The sequence below is a fragment of the Hoplias malabaricus genome, chromosome 9 (assembly GCF_029633855.1).
Source record: "Hoplias malabaricus isolate fHopMal1 chromosome 9, fHopMal1.hap1, whole genome shotgun sequence".
NCBI classification, from domain to species: Eukaryota; Metazoa; Chordata; class Actinopteri; order Characiformes; family Erythrinidae; genus Hoplias; species Hoplias malabaricus.
Genome location: NC_089808.1, coordinates 20786627 through 20813115, shown reverse-complemented (window position 1 = coordinate 20813115; position 26489 = coordinate 20786627). Strand labels below are relative to the sequence as shown.

Genomic DNA, 26489 nt, shown 5'->3' with positions numbered 1-26489 from the left:
CTCACAGACTTCCCCGATTTTCTTCATTCCACCTCAGAGTGTGGAGAGTCTTGCTGTGCCACACGCAGCTCAAACAGTTGCCACACACTCACCACACAGTTTCTGCAGGGATTTCTCTGAGTATGTCTCCCTGTCACAGCCTTTCCCAATGTGGCTGGTCTGCAGCTCCACCATGGCTCGTACCGAGGACAGTGGGCCATCACACGTCTCCAGGTGCATCTTGGGGAACAGCTGCTTGCTGCCTGTCCCGGGTTCATAGTCCACTCGCTTATTCCAGCCTGCATTAAGAAAGAAAGAAAAAGCCTTGTTAGTAGACTATATATACTACACAAATTATTGTCACATGACTCAAGAGTAGAAAGATCCCAACTGTGTAATTACAATTAAATATGAACAATTCATGTTATAAATGCCAAAGAGATTAGTACTTCCAGAGAACCTCTAAGCTCATAAAATATCTGTCTACAATCATAAACTGTCCATCTATTTCTTGGCATTTGTTGTTAGCCTCTTTCATCATGTTCTTCTATGCTCAAGACCCCCAAAACCATCACAAGTCAGGAAGTCTATGTCTGATGTTTCCAGCAGGCAGTGTCCTGTTGTTTAAGAACTAGAGGATGACTAATAAAAAAATGTGCAGCAACAGATGAGCTACTGGCCCTGACTCTGATCTATAAGGTGAATCAACAAAGTAGGAGTGGACACAGAGAACTTTAGCAGCATTGCTGTGTCTGATCCACTCTTACCAGCATACACACTAACATGCTAAGACAAGGACAGTGTCAACCACCCCAGAAATACCTACTATTTGTTGGTCCTTTAGAGGTCATGACCTTTGGAGAACAAGGTGAAAAGGAGCTAAAATCTCTTTCGTTTTGCCCAATTTGTTTTGAAATGTTGGCATTGTGACTGTAATAAAATTTGTTTTCCTAAGGAAACAGGTCCACATGAAATGTCTTAGTCACCTCTCTGGTTTCACGCAATAGAACATCTGTCAAACACAACTGTTGCATATTTTCCATGGGGCCACTTTAAAACACAAGAGATTCAGGGCAGGTCTTAACTTTGAAGATGAAAACTGCAGTTTTTTTCTTTAGTGACTGGCCTTTGCTCTTTCCTTGTGTATAATTCAAAGCTGTGCCTGTTTTGTATTCTCTCAGCTTGGAAATATTCCCAGGACCTGTTTTCCCACCTGACTATACTCCTACATTTTTCATCACTGCTATCTCGAATGAAATGGTGAGACAATGCAGGAGAGAAGGGTTCAACTGCCCTTTTGTTTACTTCTACCCTTTTATTTGTGATAGGAATGGTCATATTTGAGTATGCGAGGCAGTGTTTTGACACCTTATAGGCTCTTGCAGAAAAAACAAAACAAAAACATGTAATAGAATGTACAGAGCTATGGGAGTCATTGTCCATGCCAATGACAATACAAGCCATACAATGTTCCGCTGGGTTCACTATCAAATATAGATTCTGGAAAGGATACTGAGATGCTCATGGGAATAGAACGATGTGGTCATATGCAACAGGTGGACAGTCAAGGTCAAATTACTGGTTAGGGTAAAATTCATTCATTCAACCACTTACTCACACAATCACACACACACACACACACACAGAGATATGGACATTTTCACAATGCCACTGCACCTACCAACCATGTTAACCGAACAATGAGAGGAAACCAGAGCCCAGATTCAATCAGAACTGACAATGTGTCAACATGAATTATGAGGGACTTTGTTTGGACCACCCTATATATTGGTCTTATTTTTTTTTACTGGGCATTCAGTATTATCAGACCTCACTAAGGATTTTGCAGCTGGGTGCCATCAAATCCTCACCCCAATGCTCCAACATGCAGATAGAATTGCAGCAAAGCAGCGTCAAAACCTTTATACCGCTACCCTAGATTTCAGAAGAAATAGTGCATGCATTTTGACCATGAGTGTCACAACATTTGCACACAACCCTATAAGTCCCTAGGTTCTGCTACTCCTTAGGGAATGGAGAAATCCCTCCTGACAGGCTCAGAAAAAGGCCAAAGCCATGAGGTCAGACTTGCTCAGTTCAACAATGAAAGCATCTGGTGAGCTCCGGGGTGAAGATTAGCATTAAACTGGTGAGATTAAGCATTCATAGCATATTCATAAATGCCATAAATGTAATGAGCGGTGTCAGAGCAGCGCGGGGACTTAATAAGATAAAGTGAAGAGGAGATGGCATGCGTGCCTCTGCTGCGGATGTCAAAATAATGAATCTGAGGCCAGTCTGGGGATGTGATGGGAAGAAAGGGGTCAGGCACGTGGCAGCCCCACTGCCCACTCTGACGGAGGGGACAGGAAATGAGGTGGCCTGACTTCTTTTATCCCTGCTACCAGCAACTCTCTTGCCTGATGACAAAACCTCAAGTCCACAGCATGAAGCAATTGCAGGCGCAGTGCTAATTACAAGAGCAAGGTCAAGGCCCTCAGGGGATATGGTGGGAAAAATGCAATCAGCCTGTAAATGATTGGGAATTAAACATTTGCTTGCAGCTGTACTAGAGTTGCAACCAAATGGAGGGAAATTATGCTACCTCAAGGTCCTCCAGAGGATCATTCCACACTCTTTTTTTTTTCCAAACATATGTGTAGATTTCTTCTAATTACTGAATGCAAAATCTTTGAGGTAAACTATCATTGGACAAATATGGATGATACTGGAAAGTGAGGCATTGTGCACCATATCAAGCCGCATGCACATCTGTGTTTTAGGGGAATATTTGGGTTTGGAATGAGGGCTTAATGTAGTGAGTGGGCTTTTTCACATGGGCTTTTTCAGCTGAAACAAATCTGGCTTACAACCTGGTTTCTACAAAATCATCCTCCAGCTTTAAGGTGTTAAGTATGCATCACTCATTCATAAGTGCCATGGATTCAATTACTGCTTATTGATGATGAAATGAGCTGTCAAACTTCAATGAGGGATGCACGGGTTGCCTGGAAGTGCAGAGGCAGTTCCTTACTTGGACAGTGAGATGTTACATTTCCTGAATAGACAAGGGGGAGGATGACTGGAGGCAGGGGAGGTTGGGTTAGACTAGATGGAGTGATCAGCTCTGACAGATAGGGATTAACCACAGAGGGAGAGAAAGAAAGTAAGCAAGAAAGAAAGAAAGGCCAGGCTGATCACACACCCATGGTAGTGGGAAGCATCAGAGCGAGAAGGGTCCGGTGTGTCTCATTCACCTCGTCCTGGCCTGTCATTGCTGTCACTCACTCGGCGTTTCCACCTCAGTGGCGTAGCTGTGTGACTGACAAGCTGAGCCATGCAATCTACGAGGCAATGACTGCTTATTCTACTGTGCCTAGCAGCCTGCCAGCTCCTGTCAACACACTTTTACGGAACAATCACGTACAGCCAGACGAGAGCTATTCGCTGTAAAACCCAGAGGAAAGTCTGAAGAAGTTGTAGGGTTGAGGGAGATGGGAGATGGGTGATTTTGCCAGGAATGGATTTGCGATTTTGCAAACCGGAGCTTGTCCCTTGTGTGGGTAGCAGTTGAATTACTGCCCACAGCCAAAAATAAATAAATAAATAAAAGCAGGACATGCTTGTTGTACTATAACACAGCCAAGGCATGAGTGTGACACATGTATTGCCAAGGGTTACGGATTTACAAGATTTGCAGTTAATGCGCTTGAGGGTGACATTTCGTGTTGCGCCGAGTGGGAGCTGCCCTTTCGCAGGATAAGCCTACCCCCTCCTCTGGAAGCAACAGTCTCTCTCCCTCTCTTACTTGATCTCACTCTCCCTTGTTCACTCCAGGTAATCACCCTGCCAAATCCATCCCTCCATGCAGTGACTTCTCTCAACAAACAGGCAGAATGACACCTTTTCTAATTGCTGCAATCGCACTCTGTGTTTGGAGAGGAGTTCAAGTGACATGTGCTTCGAAAAGGGAGCAGCCGAATGGAGGCTTCTCATTTAGAAGGACACGGTGAGAACAGGGATTAGCACTTAAAAAAAAAAATTGCTGACAGATTTGGCTCACAACAAAGTACCCTGAAACTCTTTAATTTATGCAGAATGGAGGGAGTCAAAACATATCTCTGTTTACTTGGATAATATGTGCAAATGATGTGGCACATACTGATGCAGACTAAAAACAGGAAACAGTGTTGTTTTCCACAGCTTGAGTTTTAATACTCATTACAATGTACTATATTATGAAAGACTCTGGATTGTAGTGTCTACATACGTAAAGTTAGTATCAAGAGGTTTAAATGTATTCTAACCAATTTTATAAAGAAATTAGTAGATGAGGTAAATCCTTGTCTTAAAGGGGACATATTGTGCACCCTTTTCCACAAGTGAACTAGGGTTTTAATGAAACTTCTATGACATGCTTTAGTCAAACGACAGTAAGGATAAAAAAAAAAAAAAAAAACTTACACCATTCTCAACCTGCCTACAAAGCCCACAAAGAGAGCTTTAGATAGTGAAGTGAAAACTGTCCAGTAATTGAGGAGATGTATTGTGAGTAGGGCTGGACGGTATGGCCAAAGTTTCATGATATATTTCTTCGTTTCTGTCGATATGATATAATTGTGATACTGTTATGAACAATAAGAAAAACATAGAAAACCAGGAAAAAAACTCTTGGCTTTGTCAATACTAGTATTTTTAAACTAACTTTGAAATAAATAAAATAATATAAAATAATAAAATTGAAATATATAATAATATTGAAATAGTGGAAATGTGGAAATAGTGGAAAATCATATCATTGTTATTGAAACAATTCATATAGCTGCCACAAAAATTGGGTAAAAGTTAGATGTTGTTAAAGTTCACCAAATAAAATATCCTAAGGGGTCTCACTTGATTTCACACCTAAACCAAGTTTGCCTTTAGGCTATATCACAGGCAATAAATCACAATGCTAAAATAGGTGCCTTATATATATGGACTGTCTTGCTATTGATCATTATATCAGCACATATGCTATAAGTACAAGTTGTGTAATGATACGGACCCTGCCAGCCAGGCTTGCACACAGGTTTGACATCAATGTGCACTGGAACACTCTCCGTCGCCCTCTTCTGGCCACAGTCGTAGGCCGTCACTAGGATCTTGTAGTGTTGCTGCTTGTCGTAGCTCAGCCGCTCTGTGTTGCGAATGTTACCTTCAAGAGAGACAAACAAACAAATTGTGAATGAACTGTTTACTGAAATCCAACTTCAGTCCGTGATATATAGGTCATGTTTAATTTTAGTTGACTTATTATTATGGCACTCCCCAGTCATAAGACTCTTGACACCCACATGCTCAACAATTTATCTGAGGTCAAGTATATAAACAGTGAGTCAAGTACTCACGTTGGATGATTAGTTCCAGATCACAAACCCTAACTGTGACCCATCCCAATGTACTGGACTGAGCTCTAACACACAGAATGTTGCATAAGTTTTAACACCTCTCGTCGGCACTTGGCATTGAGCACAATGACCACAGGTTTGTTTGGATTCTGTTTACAATGGTGTTCAGTTAGAGACTCTAGGTATGTGTCAGACATCTTTAAGCCATTCTGAATGGTCAGTTTCAAATCCAGACTTTTGATCTAGTTTCCAGGGTGAGATTTTACAATAGCTGATGGTATGCCACTATAGCTGGCCAGTCAGGTGCAATAACAAACGCAGCAACTGTGTCAAACCAACTGGCCATTTTGAAATCCCGGCCTGGGATGTGGATTCCAGGAACAGGTTTGAAGACCTCTGCCATAGAGTTGCTGGGTGTGTCACTACAGTATAGAAAGTAGGACCCTATCCAAATAATGTCTTCACAACAGTGGTTCTGTGATCCAATTACAAACAAACAACGTGGAGTTTGACCAAATCCAAATTACACATTACAAAATATGAGCTACAACTTATAACTACACCTAAACACTCGACCACAAAGGTAGATGGCCCTCAGAAGATGTGCAGTTATATAGAGGTTTCCATCAAATTGGACATGCTATATTACACTATGTTATGAATAGATTAAAAAGACAATTGCACGCAAATGTGAAGACACTTTGGCTTGGGCCACTTCCCTTTATGTTGTACACACTCCTGTAATCAATACCAATAAATATCCATCAGCATCAACATAAAGACTGCAGTGACAATATGGAAAATACATGACCATTATGTTCATGAATCATCCAGTAATCCATTACACCTTAAGTAGCAAGTCCTTTCAGTTTAATGGTTATGAGTGAGTTTGTTATGAACAAACGGACTCATCGAAATCACTGTCCACTTATGTTCATATATTTTCTGACCATTATCTGTATGTTCTTTGATGTATGTGCAGGCCTTTGTCCTATTCTTTCTGCACTTGTCTTCTGTTGGATTTGTGTAGGCGGGACTTTATTTGGGTTACTCAATGCCAGGTCTCCCAAAGATCCAATCAGAGAAAGAGATGTTTATGTCACTACCCAACATAAAAACAATGTATTTAGCCTCCAATGCCCTGTTGGGACCCCTTGACGCTGGCCTGCATTAAAATGATGGAAGAACGAGCAAGTTTCCCGTAATTATCTGCAGCCTTCATGACCGTACTGGCTGCCAATTGTATATATAATAACAGGGGCAAATGCTTTACTCTGTGCCACATCTGGAAGAATTCTGTAAGGATTTGATTGCATTCATTCACAAGAGCATTAATGAAGTCAGTTGGATATCAAGCCCTGGATCACATATACACATATCTAACACATCCCAGTACATTCACTTGCTCCATTCCTACAATCAGACCAGTGCTGGGGTCTTGATATCCTAGTCATGCTTGGCATTGGGCACGGTGATAGCCATGTGTAATATCCCAGGCCAAACCTGTTTTGCTGTCTGATATTTGTGTTCCAAATCCTCTCCAGTATTGTTAGTATTGTTCTAGCCCCACCCTGGGTGAACCCTCGATAGCAGTGGATGCAAGAACAGCCTTAATAACTCTAAACAAGACCCATTTTGGCACAGGTGATTGTCTGGGCACCAGTGGCAGCTGGGACATGGCTCCGTGGCGACGGAGTTCAGCTCGGGCTGCAGGTAACAGCCAGCGATTCCATGCCCTCCCACGTCTGTTGGCTCATGGTTATTTTTACCCGCCTGGCTGCATTTCAATGAGCCCTAGCTATGCTGTCAAGGAGACAGGAGCGGGGAATAGAGGTCACCCGCACGGCAGCCGAGCTGCTAATGTGGACCTTGGAAAAAAAAAAAAGAAAGTAAAACACACACATAAAAAATGGAATGATCGTGGTTCAGATACAAATGCAATAGGTGCAATTATCAATGAACTCAGCTTAATGCCAGTTGAAGTCAAGAGGTGTTTAAAGCAAAATGAAACACTGCTGTAGCACTTTTTAAAACCTTGAGTATGAGTTGGAGTGGTGTTTGCGATCCAGAACTAATCCTCCAACATTGGCACATGATCTCACTCATGGTTCTGTAGGTTAATGTACCTTCAAATCTTCACAGCCATGTTCCAGCAGGGACACGCAGCATAAGAAATGTGGGAAAATGTCTAAAAGTGTCAGGATGTCTGGTTCCATTCACTTCCAAGTTGGACAATCCAAACCATTCAGTAACTTTCTCTAGAGTGGAACATTTCACATCAAAACACTGGGAATGGCTTTGTTTACATCTTTACGATTTAATTGCATGGAGGGTGTGAGTGCTGGGGGTGGTGGGGGGTTATAGGCATTCTCTGTGTGTATCCGTCAGAGTGTGAGCGTGCTTCAGAGTGTGTAAATGCTGCTTTATCCACCTCCCAATTTAGTTCCAAGAGCTGATTGCACTCGCTAATGGCAGCCACAGTGAGTGATTGAGTGCTGAGAAGTTTGTTTTTTTTTAAGAGAAAGTTCTACGAGATAAGGTTTGAGAGAGAGAGAGAGAGAGAGAGAGGTCGGGGGCTAGGTGTTGGAGCAGTGCACTTATGCTGTGTTTGAAATAGCTCCTCATCCATGTTTCCAGTCAGTCCTTTTATGTTTTTTTGTCTCTTTACACCAGTGGCGGATGCTGGTCTTTCAAGGAGGGGAAGCTCAATTTCGGCCTACATCATAAAATGTGTCGATTTATTTATACGTAAATTCTACCCTCCGTTCCTTTTCAACAAAATGATCTTTGACCCTGTCGTACCAACAAGGCGTCTTTTCCAGGAACTTGACTAGTGTCCTCTCAATGGCCAGCAGAGCTAGGCTGCTTAAACGGCCTTGGCCCATGTGAAGTGTGTCCGCCTGTGAGTGCTTTGTGACGGTGGAGGGGCTCAGCAGCACCCGCTGGACAGAAACTGCAATAGACGTCAGAAAAAGTGATAGAAGTCAGTCTCCAAACAAAAGCAGCTACAAAAAACCCACCAGAAATAGAAGCTTGATTTGTCGCTAGTCGTTTTTAACAAAGAAAATGCCGCTAAGAGGATTAAGAAAGTCTCAGGTTCAACTCAGAACAGAATGAAAATGTAATGCTGCCTCGGATCTTTACACCAAAGGATCGCTGATTCGCTCATTTCGCTGTCAATCAAAAAGGGATTCAGCCTCAGACAGATCATCCAATCATCATGCAGAAGCTGAGCGTCCGGGCCAGCCGAGGCCAGCCTACTGCCCCATAGACCCCCAGAGACGCTGAGCGTCCAATGGGCGGGACAAAGCCCAGCCTTTATCAAATCACTCGTCTCGTTTCCCTGCACTTCGCTGCTTCTCCATTGAACTCTGTGGACGCTCAGCGTCCTCACTGTTTAAATCACTGTGAATCTGCGCGAATGATTGAGAGGAAAGCCGCGTCTTTACCAGTGATAAGAAGCTGATTCTGAACAAAAGTTAATCGCGTTGTAGTGCATATTTATTCAGTGACATGTACACACAACAGTATATATTTGATCACTTATTTTTTGACATTTTAGGGGAAGCTGAGCTTCCCTTGCTGTCTTAGAGCAATCACCACTGCTTTACACCCTATGCAGGGCACAGTGTCAGTCATAAGATATATATATATATATATATATACACTTATAGTTCTTTCATTTTACTGTCTAAATGAGGACTAAAAGTGTGGACAAAAACAATAAAACAGTTTAAACATTACAGTTATTATTTGAGTTGTGTGTTTGTATAATGAGTAGGTCCCAATATGGTGGCTATTCTAATGTGATGTAAGCTGCAACCCATGGATTCACTATATTATTCCCTCCATTACTCACTATATAGTGCATTATTAAAGTGAACTGAATTCAGGAGGGAAATAAACAATTTTGGACACTGCCTCATGTGTGTTTTTACCAAACAGCACAGTGTATTATGGGTATTCGCTTGTGTGCATTGGTGGTAAAGTACTTTTTGTGGTGCATCGTGGGACTGAATGAGTACACAAAAACTCTCCTCTGTGTTTTCGGACAGTTAGGAAATATTGGAACTCCAAAATAGTGCACTATGTACTGAAAATAGTGCACCGTTTTGGACACAGCATTAGTCACACATTTGCCTAATAACTCCAGCTCAAAACTGAAGACAGTGTTACCATGGCAATGTGCCCAGGTCTGCATCCTGCCATTACTTTTTCAACAAGCCCTGGAATGGTGAGTGCAGTTACATGGCCATTAATTATGCATCTGCTTACTATGTGACTTATGTAGTTACAAATTAGACACAATGACACCCCAGGGTCTGGGAGTCTTGGGATAAAATCCCTTCTATGGTCACTGTCTGTAAGCAATGTGGTGTGTTCTCCCTGTGTCTGTGTGGGTTGGTAGATGGATAGGTTGTTGTCCACAGGTGTGTGTGTGAGTGACTGGGTGAGTGTGTGAAATTGTCCACAGGTGTGAGTGTGTCCAGACCTCAGTGTGACAGATGTCATGACTGGGTGACTCATGCAGACTCAACACTATTTGGACAGAGGACTGACATCTAGGACTAGTTCCCAATGAAGTCTGACTCCGAACTTAAGTAGTGTGAATGAACTGCTTATACACCCTTTCTGTTGAGTAGAACACACACCTGTCACCTTGTGTGTGTGTGTCTGTGTGTGTGCTTGTGTGTATGTGTGTGAGTGACAGAACAAAGATTGGATTAACAGCATCCTTCTTTATGAGACTGGCAAGGGCACTGATAGCTACATTCAGCTCCACAGAATAAGCCCCAACACAATACACACCCACCCACACACACACACACACACACCTCCTATCAACAGTACAGTGGTGTTGACAGTGTAAATTAAATCTAAAACACCCCTGATATCTTTCCTTAAGAGCGCTCTCTCTCTCTCTCTCTCTCTCTCTCTCTCTCTCTCTCTCCTCCCCATTATCTCTCTCTCTCTCTCTCTCTCTCCTCCCCATTATCTCTCTCTCTCTTCCTCTTCCTGCATCTCTGTGATGCACTGGCCCTGTGATGTGTTTTAGAAACACACCCTTGCATCACATTTGCACAGCTGTTTGTGTCCAACCAAGAAAACTCAACACCATTGGTCTGAAAGGACATGAAGTGGCTGAGAAGGAAATTTTTAAAAATTAAAAAAAAGGTACTGCTGATGATCGCAGAGTAATGGACTGGCCGTCTTTCTGTCTATCTATGTATTGAAATGAAACTGATTAATTAAATCAAGTTATTTGAATATATTCTGTTGGAATTCTCAGATGATTCAATACACTGAATCGTTTACTTCTCGATTCCAATTTGATTCAAATCTGAATGATATCAGTGTCAAAGATTCGACTTCCTACCTGATACATCTATTATTATTAACAGTAGTAATAGCAGTAGTATTAATATAATAATAATTAATATTACAGTGGTAGTAATACAATTATTAAATAATAATGTGTTATTAATTATTATTTGTTTATGAATTTTTTAATTGATATTGAATCAAATATTATCTGTCAAATCATCTGAGATTCACTGATCTGCTGGCTAGAACAGAGTCAGGCTTATTGCAGTGATACTGAGGGTCCTGGCAGAGGCTGTGCTGAGCAGTAAGTGGGTGGTCCATGAAAGCTATGTTCATGGATATCTTTGAAGCAGCTGCCACTTTTCTCAGGCTGGACAGGACGGGGCATAGTGGGACATTTGGACAGCCCACTCTCCCCGGACTCTGTGTCTGATGTGATGTGATGTGATCTGAAGGGATCAGATATGCCTCGACTCTGAGAGAGATCTGTGGGGTAAAGAGTCATCAGAACGCTGCCAGAACAGGACACCAAACCACAGGAAACAGAGCAGTGTCCTGTCGGCTTCTGGGGATAATTCAGCATTGTTTCTGGGCATGAGCAAAAGAGGGGATGCTGGCAAATGTGAGCTACAAGGAGAGGAAAGGTTTTATCTGTCTATTTAGAGAGAGAGAGAGAGAGAGAGAGAGAGAGAGAGAGAGAGAGAGAGAGAGAGAGAGAGAGAGAGAGAGACAGTGAGAGAGAGAGAGAAAGAGAGAAATATGAGAGATAGAGGAAAGAAAGAAACAATGAATTGAAGAAATGAAGTGGAATATATAGGAAAAGGGCGGCACGGTGGTGCAGCAGGTAGTGTCGCAGTCACACAGCTCCAGGGGCCTGGAGGTTGTGGGTTCGATTCCCGCTCCGGGTGACTGTCTGTGAGGAGTTGGTGTGTTCTCCCCGTGTCCGCGTGGGTTTCCTCCGGGTGCTCCGGTTTCCACCCACAGTCCAAAAACACACGTTGCAGGTGGATTGGCGACTCGAAAGTGTCCGTAGGTGTGAGTGTGTGAGTGAATGTGTGTGTGTCTGTGTTGCCCTGTGAAGGACTGGCGTCCCCTCCAGGGTGTATTCCCGCCTTGTGCCCAATGATTCCAGGTAGGCTCTGGACCCCCCGCGACCCTAAATTGGATAAGCGGTTACAGATAATGGATGGATGGATGGATATATAGGAAAAGGGGGAAGAAAGATAGAAAAAGCAAAAGAAAGAAAGAATGAAAGAAAGAAAGAAAGAAAGGAATTTATTGAAAAAAATAGGAATGAAAGAAAGAAAGAAAAAGAAAAATAGAAAGAAAGGGGAACACAAAAAGTGTAAAGAATGAAAAAGAAAGAATGAAAGAAAGGAAGAAAAAGAAAGAAAGAAAGAGGAATATATAAAAAGGGGGAAGAAGGAAGAGAAAAAGAAAGAGGGAAAGAGGAATATATAAAAAGGGGGAAGAAGGAAGAGAAAAAGATAGAGGGATGAAGAGAAAGGGAGAGATGTATTGTTATGACTTGTGACTTTACTCAGTTTACTCAGTGTGTGTGTGTGTGTGTGTGTGTGCCTGTGTGTGTGTGACGGCCCTCACCGTTACGGTCGATAGCGAAGGGTGTGTCCTGTGTAACGATCTCGTAGTTGCAGATCTGACTGTACTGTGGAGAGCAGTCCTGGTCCCAGGCCTCCACCTGGAGGATGCTGTCGTAAATCTTTCCCTCTGTCACCGTGGCGCGGTAAACCGGCTCCCGGAACACAGGCGAGAACTCGTTCACGTCATCCACCTGCACGTGGACCACCGCCCTGGAGCGAGGGAGCAGGAAAAGAGGGAGAGAGAGAACAATCTATTTATATATATATCCTTCTATGTCCTGGTGTTTTCAAATGATTCAAAACTGAATCAACTCATTTGAACCAACATAAATGAATCATGTCTGTTTAGACTCCTGAAATTGTTCTTAAAATTAATCAAAACGTTACAAAAAGTTACTCACCTCTGTCCACAGGGATGTGTGGGGGTGTCTTTGTCTGACTACATGAATGAATGAATGAATAAATGAATGAATGAATGAATTAATCCTAACTGAACCAAATAAGTGTATGTAATATGATTCCCTACTAAAAATAGTTATACAGAGTCATTAAAGTTCTAATTTGAAGAACATTCACTGAAAGGAATGACAGAACATTACTTAACACACCTTTAAAACACATCCTCACTTCATGAGCAGCAAATGTACTGTGATAAACATAGAGAACTGATTCATTTCCTATATTACTTATAATATTTCGTGCTATATGAATGGCCAAATTCCAAACATAAACGCAGACAAATACAGTACATCTGATCAAAATAATAATGAAAAATGCTCTAGGACAGTGGGAGAAAAAAAGGGAAGGCAGCAGGGCTTTACAAGAGAACCATTTCTCTCCACACTGCTGCTTTATTTGCTCATCATTCATCACCCATTATTACTGCTTTTTACAAACTCATACTCAGCGTGCAATGTACAGACAGTGACAAATCTTCCCATAACCTCACCAGAAATTGCTAATGATAATAATTAATACGTTTAACTACACCCAGATGCGTACAAAGCGGAATGCATTCATCATTCCGATACTTTCCCCTAGAATAAAGCCACCCTGGAACGAACCGCGAAGAAACTGCTGAATGCACGATATGTCCAAATACTTTTGGTCCACTGCCTGTTGTCCTCCTCTAATAATGACACAGAGGTGTGGAAAATAAAAAACCAACAAAGCAAGACGTTGACAGGAGGGGTATACATCCTTCCACCATTGGACTGTGAGCAGTGGTGTGATCCACGGTAGTTTATTATTTATTTATTTTTTTACTTTTTCTGTGGCACTTCATCAGAACTTGACTGGTCATCATTACAGATCAGGCCAAAGCTAAGCACAGGGCAAGACCAGAAGCAAAATGAGTGTTTGTATGTGTGTGTGTGTGTGTGTGTGTGTGTGTGTGTGTGTGTGTGAGTGTGTGAGTGTATGTGTGTGTGTTAGAGAGAGAGAGAGAGAGAGAGAGAGAGAGAGAGAGAGAGAGAGAGAGAGACAGACAGACAGAGAAAATAGTGCCTCACTGAAAACATAAAATGCACTAGGACTAGCTTATTACAGCTTTATAGTATATATATATATATATATATATATAATGAATGAATGAATCATTCATTCATTATCTGTAACCGCTGATCCAATTCAGGGTCACAGTGGGTCCAGAGCATACCTGGAATCTTTGGGCGCAATACACCCTGGAGGGGGCGCCAGTCCTTCACAGGGCAACACACACACTCACATTCACTCACACCTACGGACACTTTTGAGTCACCAATCCACCTACCAATGTGTGTTTTTGGACTGTGGGAGGAAACCGGAGCACCCGGAGGAAACCCACGCGGACACAGGGAGAACACACCAACTCCTCACAGACAGTCACCCAGAGCGGGACTGCGACACTACCTGCTGCGCCACCGTGCCGCACGGTGAATTTATATATAAAACAGTGTAATACAGCTTATTTTATACTTGTTGTAGAGGTCCTGAATGCAATCATAGACCTAAAACACATAAATATGGCAGATTTAGTAATAAAATAATTTGTAATTGATTGGCAATTTATTAAACTGAGATGTAATAAGTGCATAATAAATGTTTTATAAATGTTCTTCAATACACAAAAGTTTAGTAAATAATTCATTACTAACAACTAAGAAGGTCTTGGTTCAAAGACATTACAAATGGAAAACCTATTGTTTACTTCCACAAACACAGATTATACATTTTTTGTGTGCCAGGAGCGTAGTTACCACTTAATAACATAACAAGAGCTACTTAATTACTAACTTATTGGAGTTTTAACTCTTCATAAGAGGACTGAAAAAACATTCCAGTGTGGTTCAGTGTGGCGTATAGTTTGTTGAGTAGCGAGGGCCATGAGACACAAGATCAAATACTGGAGTGAAATAAAGACATCCCTGTAGCAGTCCCTTGCATTTGACTAGTGTTTAAGAGATGTCACATGTCCTACATTTCCCTCAAGACTACCCTATCAATTCTGATGTTGGGAAATGATACAGAGTATGAAACATAACGCTATTGCCGGGCTCTTTGATGTAACATGCCGGAATACATTCATACTCTTGCATTATTTTTTTGACAAACATGGCAGATATAACACATGCCCAAGAGAAATATGTTCTACATATTAAACCCGGGATGAAAGACCATGTTCCTCGTTGCATCCCCAAGCAGCTTTAAATGCTGTTTTACAAGGTGGCGCCTTAAAACGTCAAATCAAACTCCAACTTGTTGCATCTGGTGATCAGAGTCAAGATGAAGACGTTATTGACTCTTCCCACTTGAAGGAATCATTAAATGTTGCACAGGCTTCTTCAGGCAGCTACTAAAAGCTGCTGTTTGCCTTCAAACCCTTGGGTAAACTGCAGTCATGTAGCTGGTGGTGTCTTATTGTATACTGAGGGCTTACTGAGAGGAAAATAGTATGCTGCATGCATTGCAGCAAAGCACTGGCCTTTTATGGCATGTGACATAAACAAAGTTGTCATAAAAGCTGCTTGAGACAATTTCCTCATAGAAAAAGTTGTGGATGTTGGTTACGTGGACAACCCTTCAGGTTTGTGTCACTTGTCATAAGACATCATAATGCCTTACAAATCAGTATCATGTCAAAACCCTCGCAAAGAACCTCACCAAAGCTGCTGTGTTTTACCCTGAGGGTGAGGCCTCTGACTAAACACAGTTCTTGCTACAAGCAAAGACCAAAAAAAACAACATTAAACAACTTAAAGCATCCTAAATATTACTCCCACCCTCACAGCACACAACAATGAAAAAAAAAAGCAGCCCCAAAATAAACCACAAAGTGTATCAAAGCCCTGTCCACAGTCCTAACTCAAGTGTCAAGGTCATTTCACTCCTTTCACTCCTAATTTTAAAAACTTGACTGAAGGCTGAAAATTCATAAAATCCACCTGAAATCATAAAACCTATTTTGGCCAGTTGGTAACTGACAAAAATAAGTTGTCATGGCTTGTCATCACTTGTGTTACACTGTAAAAAATAATCCATAAAATTTACGGTAAAATGCTGGCAGCTGTGGATATATATATCCAGATATATACGGTCACGTTTTTGGCAATCATAAATTTTACATTAAAGGACTGTTTTGTTTACAGTACATTTCTGTAAAAAAACAAAACAAAACAGATATACACTGTAAAAACATGGTATTTACATAAAAATAACAAAGAAACATTGTTTTGCTATAAAATTAACATGCAAATTGTGTGACAAATTAGAGAAAGCAGACTGAGATATAGCCATATTTAGATATAGCTAAACTGCATCCTGTATTCAGCCCTTAAAATGAGATATTGCTAAAAGGACTAAATAAATGTTCGGTATCTGGGTGCCACATGCGGAACACTGGCTGATGGTGAACTTTCCTGACCAACACACGTCTCGACATAATATGCACAGAAACAAAAACACACACAGTGATCACCCCACTGCAACCCAAAATCAGTAAGTCTCAAAGACAGGATAAAACAAAGAAAGTCTGAAAATCACAGAAAATATGGAGAAGCAAAGCATGCTGGGAGCTCCCTAATGAGTTTCAGCTCCTCCCAGTCCTTGGACACTTGTACCACCCCTAATGGTTTGTGTGTTTAACAGTGAAATAATGTATATTTTACGGTAAAGGGATGTAAAAAATTGTATTTTGGCTGATAAAAGTATTTATGGTATTTCACTGTTACAGAAAGTGTTTTCAACCTTTTTAGAGTTTACAGTCTTTTACTGTCATGGTTTTACAGTTTTCCACCGTAAAATTCACAGACATTTTTTACAGTGTAGAGTTAGGGTGAAGCCGTGTATTCAGGTAAGTATCAGGGTAAACTTTGCCAGACTCTCTAGAAATGGAACCATGAGGACAAGCCTGCTATATGGGCATGATTTGTCAAAGGAGGCAGTCTTTATGATTCACTTCTGACCAATACCAGAGCCAGTACAAAACGATACATGGAAATACATTTACACAGATGTACACAGCCAATCAGAATGCATCTGGCAGAATCCTGACAGTGAGGCCTAGCTTATTGCCCTATGTTTAACCCATTTTCCTATCTCTGACCCTGCAGGACATCCATACAGTATGTGGGGCTATCTTGTAACCAATCTCACAAAGCCTGCTTGTACCCAAACTTGACTTTCCACGGGGACCAGCATAGGTGTGCTGGCAGGGCATACCCCTTATTTACAAATTATTGTTAGATGAGTAACTCACTTGTGGCTCTTTTTCCAGCTGGTCCCAGTGGGATCAGCTCCACAATCGTAGGCCTGGATGATGAAGGTGTACTCCTTCTGCTGCTCACAGTCGACTGGACCCCGGGCCCTCAGCACTCCTTCTCCTGATGTCCGGTTCAGAACCTCAGCCTCGAAAGGGGCGTCCTGGCCGTGGATCTTAAAGGCGCAGATTTCTCCTGTGAAGACAAAATCCATTCGAAGAGCCTTTATTGTAGGGTAAGTGGGAAAAAAAATACACAGGTAGCGAAATGGCCTTGACTTTTCAGCCTGCATCTCAACAAGACATCATGGTGTATAACTTTCACTCAGCAGGTCACCCCCTCATGCTGCTTTGCTATAATATTCAGGGCATTGTGAGCTTTTTGAGCTGTGCTGGCTCGTGCTGTGTGATGAAGAAGAAGTGCCTGCTTGCTGTAATTGCTTCATGGTGAAAAGGTAGAGTCACACTGCACAGCATGCAAGTCTTCCATTTGGAATTTGCTTATTGCATCAGATTTTTTGATAGTCTCTCTTTCTTTCTCATCACTTCCCTCAGACTCAATAAAACCGGGAGTGTTAGCCATTGTGGGACCAACCTGTTTTTTTTTTTACCTCCTAGCACCTGAGAGTTTGTTGCTATCAATTCCACAGCCAAGAAACAATTCAGTTATTGAGAGTTTAATGGTTTTGCTTTGGTGGAGCAGCCCCATTTTAATTGTGAAAGTTGCTGCTGCTTCATAATAATGAACTTGAACTGCAAATATCGGCTCCTGTGCTTTTGCCTCACTTGTGAGAAGTTTCAAGTTCACAGCTGGGCTGAAAACTTGAACAGCTCCTACCCTGAGACTAAGGACCAGATGCAGAATGTGCATCTCCGGCATATCCTGAAACCTACTCGACAACAGTAGCAGTACATCTGCCGTTGCATTTCTTTGACTACACATCCATACAGTCTTGCCCACAAAAGCGAAGGAGAAGGATCTGCTGACAACATGGCAACTCGGAGAACTGCAACAAAGGACATTGTCTTGCCATTATATCAGTATCTAGATCTCACTCTGGGTTTGTGTTTAGTCCCAGCTTGTCTTTCCAGGGACTGGGGGAGAAATGGAGGTGTGATGTTGGGGGCAGGACTATGTCCCTGTGGACAGCTGATATCACTTAAACCTTGGCGAGCTTGCGGAACAAACAGCATGCATAGTGCAGCTGCCATGGACAGATAAGACAAACTTTTCTACCCTCCTCTGTCTCTCACTACATTCTCCTGTGCCATTATTTACACCATCCGCCTCTTCTTCCTTCCTTTTTTTCACCCAATCTGATTCCATTGCAGTTGTCCTGTATGGTGCCATGGTTTGATTCCCCATCCCCATACGTTAGCCTTATCAAAATGAAACAGCCAGGACAATGGGAATGGTGTGGGGCTGCAATTGAAAATTTCACAATAGACGGATCCAAGAAATGCTCCAAAAGCTGAGGTAGAATACAATCTGTAATGACATTGTCATTACACCATTAACAACATATGTGTAACCAATGTAACTCATGAAAATATATGCACTGTAACAGATAGACTAAAGTAATAGATGCAATCTATTGCAAACAGCATCATCCATCCATCCATTATCTGTAACCGCTTATCCAATTTAGGGTCGCGGGGGGTCCAGAGCCTACCTAGAATCATCGGGCGCAAGGCGGGAATACACCCTAGAGGGGACGCCAGTCCTTCACAGGGCAACACACACATTCACTCACACACTCACACCTACGGACACTTTCGAGTCACCAATCCACCTGCAACGTGTGTTTTTGGACTGTGGGAGGAAACCGGAGCACCCGGAGGAAACCCACGCGGACACGGGGAGAACACACCAACTCCTCACAGACAGTCACCCGGAGCGGGAATCGAACCCACAACCTCCAGGCCCCTGGAGCTGTGTGACTGCGACACTACCTGCTGCGCCACCGTGCCGCCGCAAACAGCATCATGTCATATTAAAATATATATTTATACAGCAATGCATAATATTTATGTATCATCCTTGTCTGGTGCCTGTTCAGAACTGCATTTCTAATTACAGAATGATTGAGCTATCCTGGGTTTGGATGCCCATGCCGTTCACTACAGAAAACATTCATCATAATAATGTACAGATGATTAGAAGACAAGTATTAAGATGAGTGGACATTGGCTTTAAACTACTTAAGTTTCTGATTATGTAATAATAGTAATGCACCTTGATAGTTACTATGTAATTACATGATGACCTGAGGTTTGCTAAATGCTGCATTCAGATTTTATAAGATTTACAGCTTCACAGCTTATATTTGACAGCAAATAAATACAACAGAATCTAGTGAGTGGTGTGTTCTAGTGAAGAAAAGGTCACCACACAAATAAACAGAAGCTTTATATGCAGAGCTAGAAAAGAATAGGGGAGTGGGGGTATGGATACGGTACCGGAAATGTAATAGTAATTGTCAGAGAGTGCATGTACATAATGAAATAACACGTAAGGCTGGGAACATTCCTCCACTTAGCACTTCAGAGTCGTAGGTGAAAGCTATTTTCCACTCCATCTGTTGCCACAAATGCATTTTCCAGATTAAATCCAGAGGAAAAGGGTGGAAGGGTCAGAGCATGTTCCACAGGAAAGTATGATAGACAGTGGCCTAGGGATGTGATTTGTTATGAGTTCCCATGATTGGGAACATTCATTTTCCAGTGCTCAAGGGTCAAGAATCAGGCATCACACTCTCACTCATTCACTCACTCACACACACACGCACACACTCACTCACACAGCCATCCCTTACCCTTCTCCAAAGAACACCCCCCCCCACCACCACCACCACCACCAGGTGGCTTTTTAACCCACTGGCCAACACTTAGCATTAAGACTGTTAAGACTACCTGTTGAAACTGCCTCTATACGTCTCCAGAAAAAAAAGGCTTTTCATTAGCTGTGAGAATTTGATAGCATCCATAAAGCCTGAGTGTAGTCAAAATCGAATGTTGCATAATGACTTCTGGATCGCGAATAGCATTATGATGTATACTGGTGGTTTTGGAGAGTTGGGGACAATATATTTGCTTTCCTAGAGACTCTATTCATAGTACATATCATGTATGGTCACTCATTTAACAATAAGAGGCATTGTGAGGCACACAAATTTGAAATAAATAAATAAATCCTACATTTAGCTCATTAAATCAGAGTTGGCTGAATGTTGTGTTTGTGTACACATTAAAAAGATAAGACAAGAACAAATAGACACATACACATAAATAATGAGACCAGGTTGTGCTTATACCACTGTAATTGACACTTGGGATTGAATCTGTTGACCTTAGGCTGTTAGAAGTGTGACTGCTCCATACATCAAATGTATCTGGAGGCTTGTGAGTAGAGTGCATCTGCTGCCACTTCTGCTGAGCCTGGGTGAACTCGCTGGGGTTAGTGAAGTTTAAAGTGAAGAGTGAGTATTAAATCAGGGCTGACAGATGTGACAGGGCTGGAAAGCACTAGGTGTTAGCCATGAGAGTTTAACGTAATATGGATGTAACAAACAAAATCATCCATGTAATATGTGTGAGGCTTAGGACCCTGTCAAGCAAAATTAATTTGGGATGGACTGGTCTACAATCACTAGGAAGCAATTATTCTAGCGGTTATTCTACCTTGGACCACTTGGACCACATAAAATGCTCTTGTTAAAATTATGGGTTTTCTGTTGTTAGGGTCAATTTTGACCCATTTATAATTTTAAATCAGAAAACAAAAACAAGTGCCAAATCTGGAATCATAAACACACTATAAACCAACAGCCTACAGCTGGCTCATCCTACAACCACTCGAGCTTCAGTTAGGGGCTTCTATATCTGTCTGTTTCACAAAGAGTTTGTATTTTGTAGAGTGTACATCTCCAGTTTACAGTAAGCAACAATGAAAAATTAAAACCAATCATTTCATGGAGAAGGAAGGCTAACAAGGTAAACAAGAGGGAAGAAACAAACTGGTTGATAATTAATTGTTTTAGGTGATCTAATGGCTGGTTTAAGACACCGACCAATTAACATAAGAGATTTTAACAGAAAGCTAACACAGGAGGAAGCCTTAGACCACTGAGATTTGAGTCAAGTGCACACCTCCAGGAAGGCCTTAGAGCTTAGGACAAGACATGGGACATATACATGAACCTTTCAACACTGTCCACTCACTGGTCACTCTATTTGACACAATTGCTGGTTCAGCTTGTAGAGTGTATCTGTTGCTGTACTGTTTATGTGGGTCACACCACCACAACAACAGGGTCACTGGAGTGCTAAGAAACATCCACCACCCAGATAATACACTACTCTGTGGTGTTCCTGAGGAGTTCCGACCATAAGATGAACAGGTTGAAGGAGTCTTTGTAATAGTCGGACCACTGTCTGTAATTGGAGAACTATTGAGCGCAACTAAACGAACAGTGAGTGGAGAAATAAGGAGGTAATTTGAATGTTTCGGCTGATCGATGCTAATTCAGTTGTAGACAGAGTAGGGTGGGTGGAGGGGTAGCTGATTAAAACAAGGCACCTGGCTCCAGATCAGAAGGCTTAGCCTTGATTTCCCCACCTCCTCCGTGATCTCCAGGCTTGCACAGGGCTGCCCACTTTCTCCACTCCTTTTTTAATTGCCCACTGGAATACACCGCCACTCCACTAACGACCTGCTGCTCTCCCTCGTATAAACACACACCACTCAGTGGAGGAGGAGGCGGAAGAGCTGATGAGGACCACTCGTCCTGCCATCCTCCATCCTGCCCTCCTCATCCCTCGTTCCCTCTCAACCCCCCTCTCATTTTCTCGCTCGCTCTTTCCCTGAGTGTGTGGTCATAGATTGCGCTGTTGAATAGTGAGACACGAAAGATGGACATCAAGGACAATCCCGTCTACAGAGCAACTTTACTGAATTAGTATAAGAACAGATAACAAGACAATAACAAGGTGGAAGAATCTATTGGAGGAACCAAGGAGGATCCATCCTCCTCTGATCAAAAAAAATGTCCCTGTGAAATTACAGTGAAGTGCTAGCAGGGTTCCCAGCTGTTTACTGTCATTTTTACAGTGTCAATACTGTATATGAGTTGAGAGATTCTAAAAAATAAAAAAATAAAAAAATATATAGTGAATTCCAAAAATACAATAAAATACTGGAAACAGTGTTTCCAAAAGTTTACTGTCATTTTTACATTGTACTGGCTGTAGAACTGGTATCACTATTTTAGTAATGGGGTTAAGGCAACAATAATAATAATAATAATAATAATTGTAGTAATAGAGAGTGTGGCATCAATCTTGGTCAGAACTAATTACAATAGTGCTGGAAGCCTCAGAGTGAGTGTCACTAATCAGTGCAGTTGATGCTGGTGGTTAATGGCAAGTGGTCCGAAGTTGGTAACAGTAGATGGAGGGTGAGAAGCTGGTCTGGTGTAGAATGCAGAAGACAATTTTCTTTCAGTGGGACTACTGGAATAGTGAAAAAACAATGATTTTATCATGTTGCTTCACAGACGTTAGTTGACAAGCCTTAAGTGTTTGTAAGGTTTAGGACAGGTCTAAGCCTTTAAGAACCCAACTTTTTTAATTTTTCCAAGAACTTTCCTGAGCAACATAAATCCATCTCCGTTTTCATTTGTATGGTATGCATCAGTATCTCGGTGGGAAGGCAGAAAATTGCATCACTTTCAAAACACTTGACAATTCTGTGTCCTTGAGAAGAGATTGAAAGCTCAGCGGGATGCATATCAACAAAAGTGTGAGCTGTGAGGTGCGGGACATGATATCTCTAAGATTAGCAGGATTTAATGTCTCAAATCAGATTACTGGGAAATAGAATAGTGTGTGTGTGTGTGTGTGTGTGTGTGTTAGAATGTGGATAAATGATGTTTCGGTGACACTTGTGTGAGAGATGCCTTTATAGTGGCAATATAATGCATTTCAAGCCTGTTTATGGCTTATTACAACTTTCTTAAGCTGTAACAACTGTGGATTAATCATTCTATAAAGAACATTTGACCATTAATTCCAAGCAAGCCAGTATTTATGTACAACAGCTGATTATTACTAGTTTACTAAATAGCAATTCCCATAAACATAGATAAACTCCTTGCTCGAGGTCAGCTTGTTCAGCTGTTAATGTTGAGGGAGGAGATAGCACTGTTCCTTTCCCTGCCCCCAATTCTCTTACCAGTCAAGGGGATTATGTCACTGCAGTCGGTGGAATGAATCCCGCCAACTTAAATTATGCCAAATCTTTAACACAACTCAATGAGTTTTGTCCTAATAAATATACCCCCAGAAACTTTAGTGGGTCTACTTTTCAAATGTGGAGGTTAAAAAGAAATATAATTTTAGCTCATTGTTATAGAACAATAAGTAACAAGAGGCATCCTCAGACTGCAACCCTTGATTGCCCACCCATTCATATTCATATTATAATTACATGATAATCTGCCTGCTCTTATTGGAGGATTACGACTGCAAAACAACGTGTGGAAATGCCCATTTCAGTCATATAAACGGAAGCACATTGCTGTGTTTTTGCACTGAGACGGCGTAGTCACGCATGTCAGTGGCCTGAGGAAGAACGGCTTAATTCTGTGATGAATATGTAAGTAAGGATAATGTTTGGTGCTGATTAGCATCGATGCTATGCTAGTTCAGTATATATTCCAGCAATGGAATTTGTGATGTTAACGGTAAATGTTTTGTAATTGCACAAAGGCACAGCGCTCAGCTGACAGAGGAAAAAAAAATAACGGCTTGTAGTAAAGTTTGGGTGCTCTCTGCTGCTTCCAAGCAGTTGTCTGAAGCTCATTTTTAAGGATTTGTTGCTCCAGAGCAGTCTGTGTCTTTGCTAAATAACTAAAATACCACAGTTTACAAACAAATGACTCAGTTGGTCTCATTGATGTGGTGGGGTCTAATGGGCCTTTATCTTTGACAGTAGGGAGGGGATTTCTTACCTGTGTTTCACACCTATCTCATGAATAGTCAATGTGTGAGCCAGGGGTATTGAGAAAAATAGTGTCACATCAAATTTGTAACAATATAGAACAAAAACAATATAGATTGTCAAAAAGTTGTAAACACCAGTGTATAGGCAACACCATGTCTATATAATTCAGAGCTCTAAAGAAAACTTCATAAATGTTCACAATGTGTTTTTTTCACTATATAATCAGTACATTTGAAAATATATTTTTGGGAAGTCCATGTTTAGAGTTAATTTAAACATTAAAAACAGAAGAATGCCATACGTCTGTCACATTACAGTTGCTGGGATGGTGCCGAATATTAGCATTTATAGCTTTTTGGGAACAAACTTTTTTAGGTAGGTGAAATTTGTAACAATATCAAGGCATGTCAGACAACGTCAACGTGACATGCCTCTGTCTCCAGAGGGTTAAATCAATACTTAGCACTTAATTGTGTGCTGATTACTACTGTATTACAAAGTAACTGGGTTAATTCAAGCATGTTGTAAAGCAAGTTTAATACATTTATTAAGGCTTAAACAACTAATCATGAGCAATTGTGTGCCTGTAGCACCATGGTGCTTATAATTTACCCAGCATTAACACACCTAATTAACTCATTAGCCAATGTAATTAGCAACAGGGATCAATCAAGTGTATTGGAACACTGTTTTGGAACACCTACATTTTTTTCCAAAATGAATTCTGAAAGAAAAACTACCTTCATTCCTTTGCTCATTACTCATTACTTCAAAACCTATCCAACCTTCTGTTGGGTAGATCTGGGTAGTTATTGTTCTCCTCCAAGTGTGTAAATCTGTAGAATCATACTGTGTTGATTAAATCACAAAAGAAACTTAAGGTCTTAAGGTCATTTTGTGTTTATTTGGCTATTTGGCCTTTGTGTCAATTTCATTCATTCATTCATTATCTGTAACCGCTTATCCAGTTCAGGGTCACGGTGGGTCCAGAGCCTACCTGGAATCATTGGGCGCAAGGTGGGAATACACCCTGGAGGGGGCGCCAGTCCTTCACAGGGCAACACAGACACGTTCACACCTACGGACACTTTTGAGTCGCCAATCCACCTACCAAAGTGTGTTATTGGACTGTGGGAAGAAACTGGAGCACCCGGGGGAAACCCACACGGACACAGGGAGAACACACCAACTCCTCACAGACAGTCACCTGGAGCGGGAATCGAACCCAAAACCTCCAGGTCCCTGGAGCTGTGTGACTGCGACACTAACTGCTGCACCAACGTGCCGCCCATTTGTGTCAATTTTGTGCAGGATTATAAAATCCACCTTAAATCTGAACCTAACCCTAAACCTAAACCTCTCTTTAAACTTAACTTAAGCCAAAGTTTAGAAACATCAATGTGTTTGTCATTGTGATTGTGTCTTGTAGAGTCTTGTAGATTCTTTACCTTCCCATATTGAAAGCATTATGTAATGGGGGTATTCCTAGTTAAGGAGATTGGCAATGTCTGGATGGGGCAAAACTTGGTCAAAAATTAAAGAACAACAAAACATCTATCCAATAATTAAAACACTGTCCACTGTCACTGTCCAAGTGAAGCAACAAGAAAATGGTGCATGAATCATAGTTAGTATATGGTACAACCGAGTGACCGACAGGTGGACACAATGGAGGCTGTCCATTAGAGCACTTTGTGACACCAGCCTTGGAGGTGGCGTAGCTTGCCAGAGTTGCCAAAAGCTTGGGCGACGAAAAAGCCACTTTCCAAAATGTCAGTGTCGTCAAAGAAGAAAGACAAAATGTCTTGTTCTTTCAAAGCAAGTAAGAAAAGGCCTTTCTTGTCAAGAGTGCATTGTGAAGAAGGAATTGACCCATTCGCCGTTTTGACGGCAGGAAAAGAAAAAAATGCTTGTAAGTATACACTTGCTTTGACGGCTTTTTTTCCATGGTGCTTTTGATTGATGGCTTCCCACCCCCACATCCACTGCTCTGTCAGCTGTTAACAATGCCTTTCAGATGCGCCGCCTCTTTCGCCAACGACTTCTTCACACACTGCTTTTCTTCTTCCCCCTCCAAAAAAACAGATTACTGCTGAGGTATGGGCAAGGGCAGGCACCACAAAGCCAGAGACTTCTCTGTTATCCGGACTTGAATACCACTATACTCCACTTGGTGCACTCCCAATGCCCAAGATCAGGTCTTTTATCACCAGCCCCTAAGTTCCATCTAGCTAAAAAGGTATAGATGAACACAAGGAAGTGTATCTCACTAGCTCAAAGAATGGGCTGTTCTTGGACGGGACATAATCTTTTCTGTGTGTTCTAATGACCCCTAGCCTTTCTGATTTTCATGAACGGTACAAAACTTGAGAGCTTGTCTTCTGAGAGCTTCAGATTTCTCTGCTTCTGAGGTGCCAAGTTAGATAGTCCATACAGTTAACAGCAAACAAGGACAG

At 41.7% G+C, this 26489-nt stretch overlaps 1 protein-coding gene across 1 annotated transcript in view; it reads right to left on the bottom strand.

Annotated features, from left to right (window-relative positions):
* clstn2a (calsyntenin 2a) overlaps nucleotides 1-26489 on the bottom strand; it is a 274828-nt gene that overhangs the window by 71018 nt on the left and 177321 nt on the right. Inside the window, exons 3-6 of the mRNA XM_066681745.1 lie at nucleotides 17031-17226; nucleotides 12297-12505; nucleotides 5027-5176; nucleotides 93-278 (exon numbers count right to left, since the gene is read on the bottom strand). Of these exons, the coding sequence (XP_066537842.1) occupies nucleotides 93-278; nucleotides 5027-5176; nucleotides 12297-12505; nucleotides 17031-17226 (741 nt within the window). The remainder of the gene's footprint in view (nucleotides 1-92; nucleotides 279-5026; nucleotides 5177-12296; nucleotides 12506-17030; nucleotides 17227-26489) is intronic.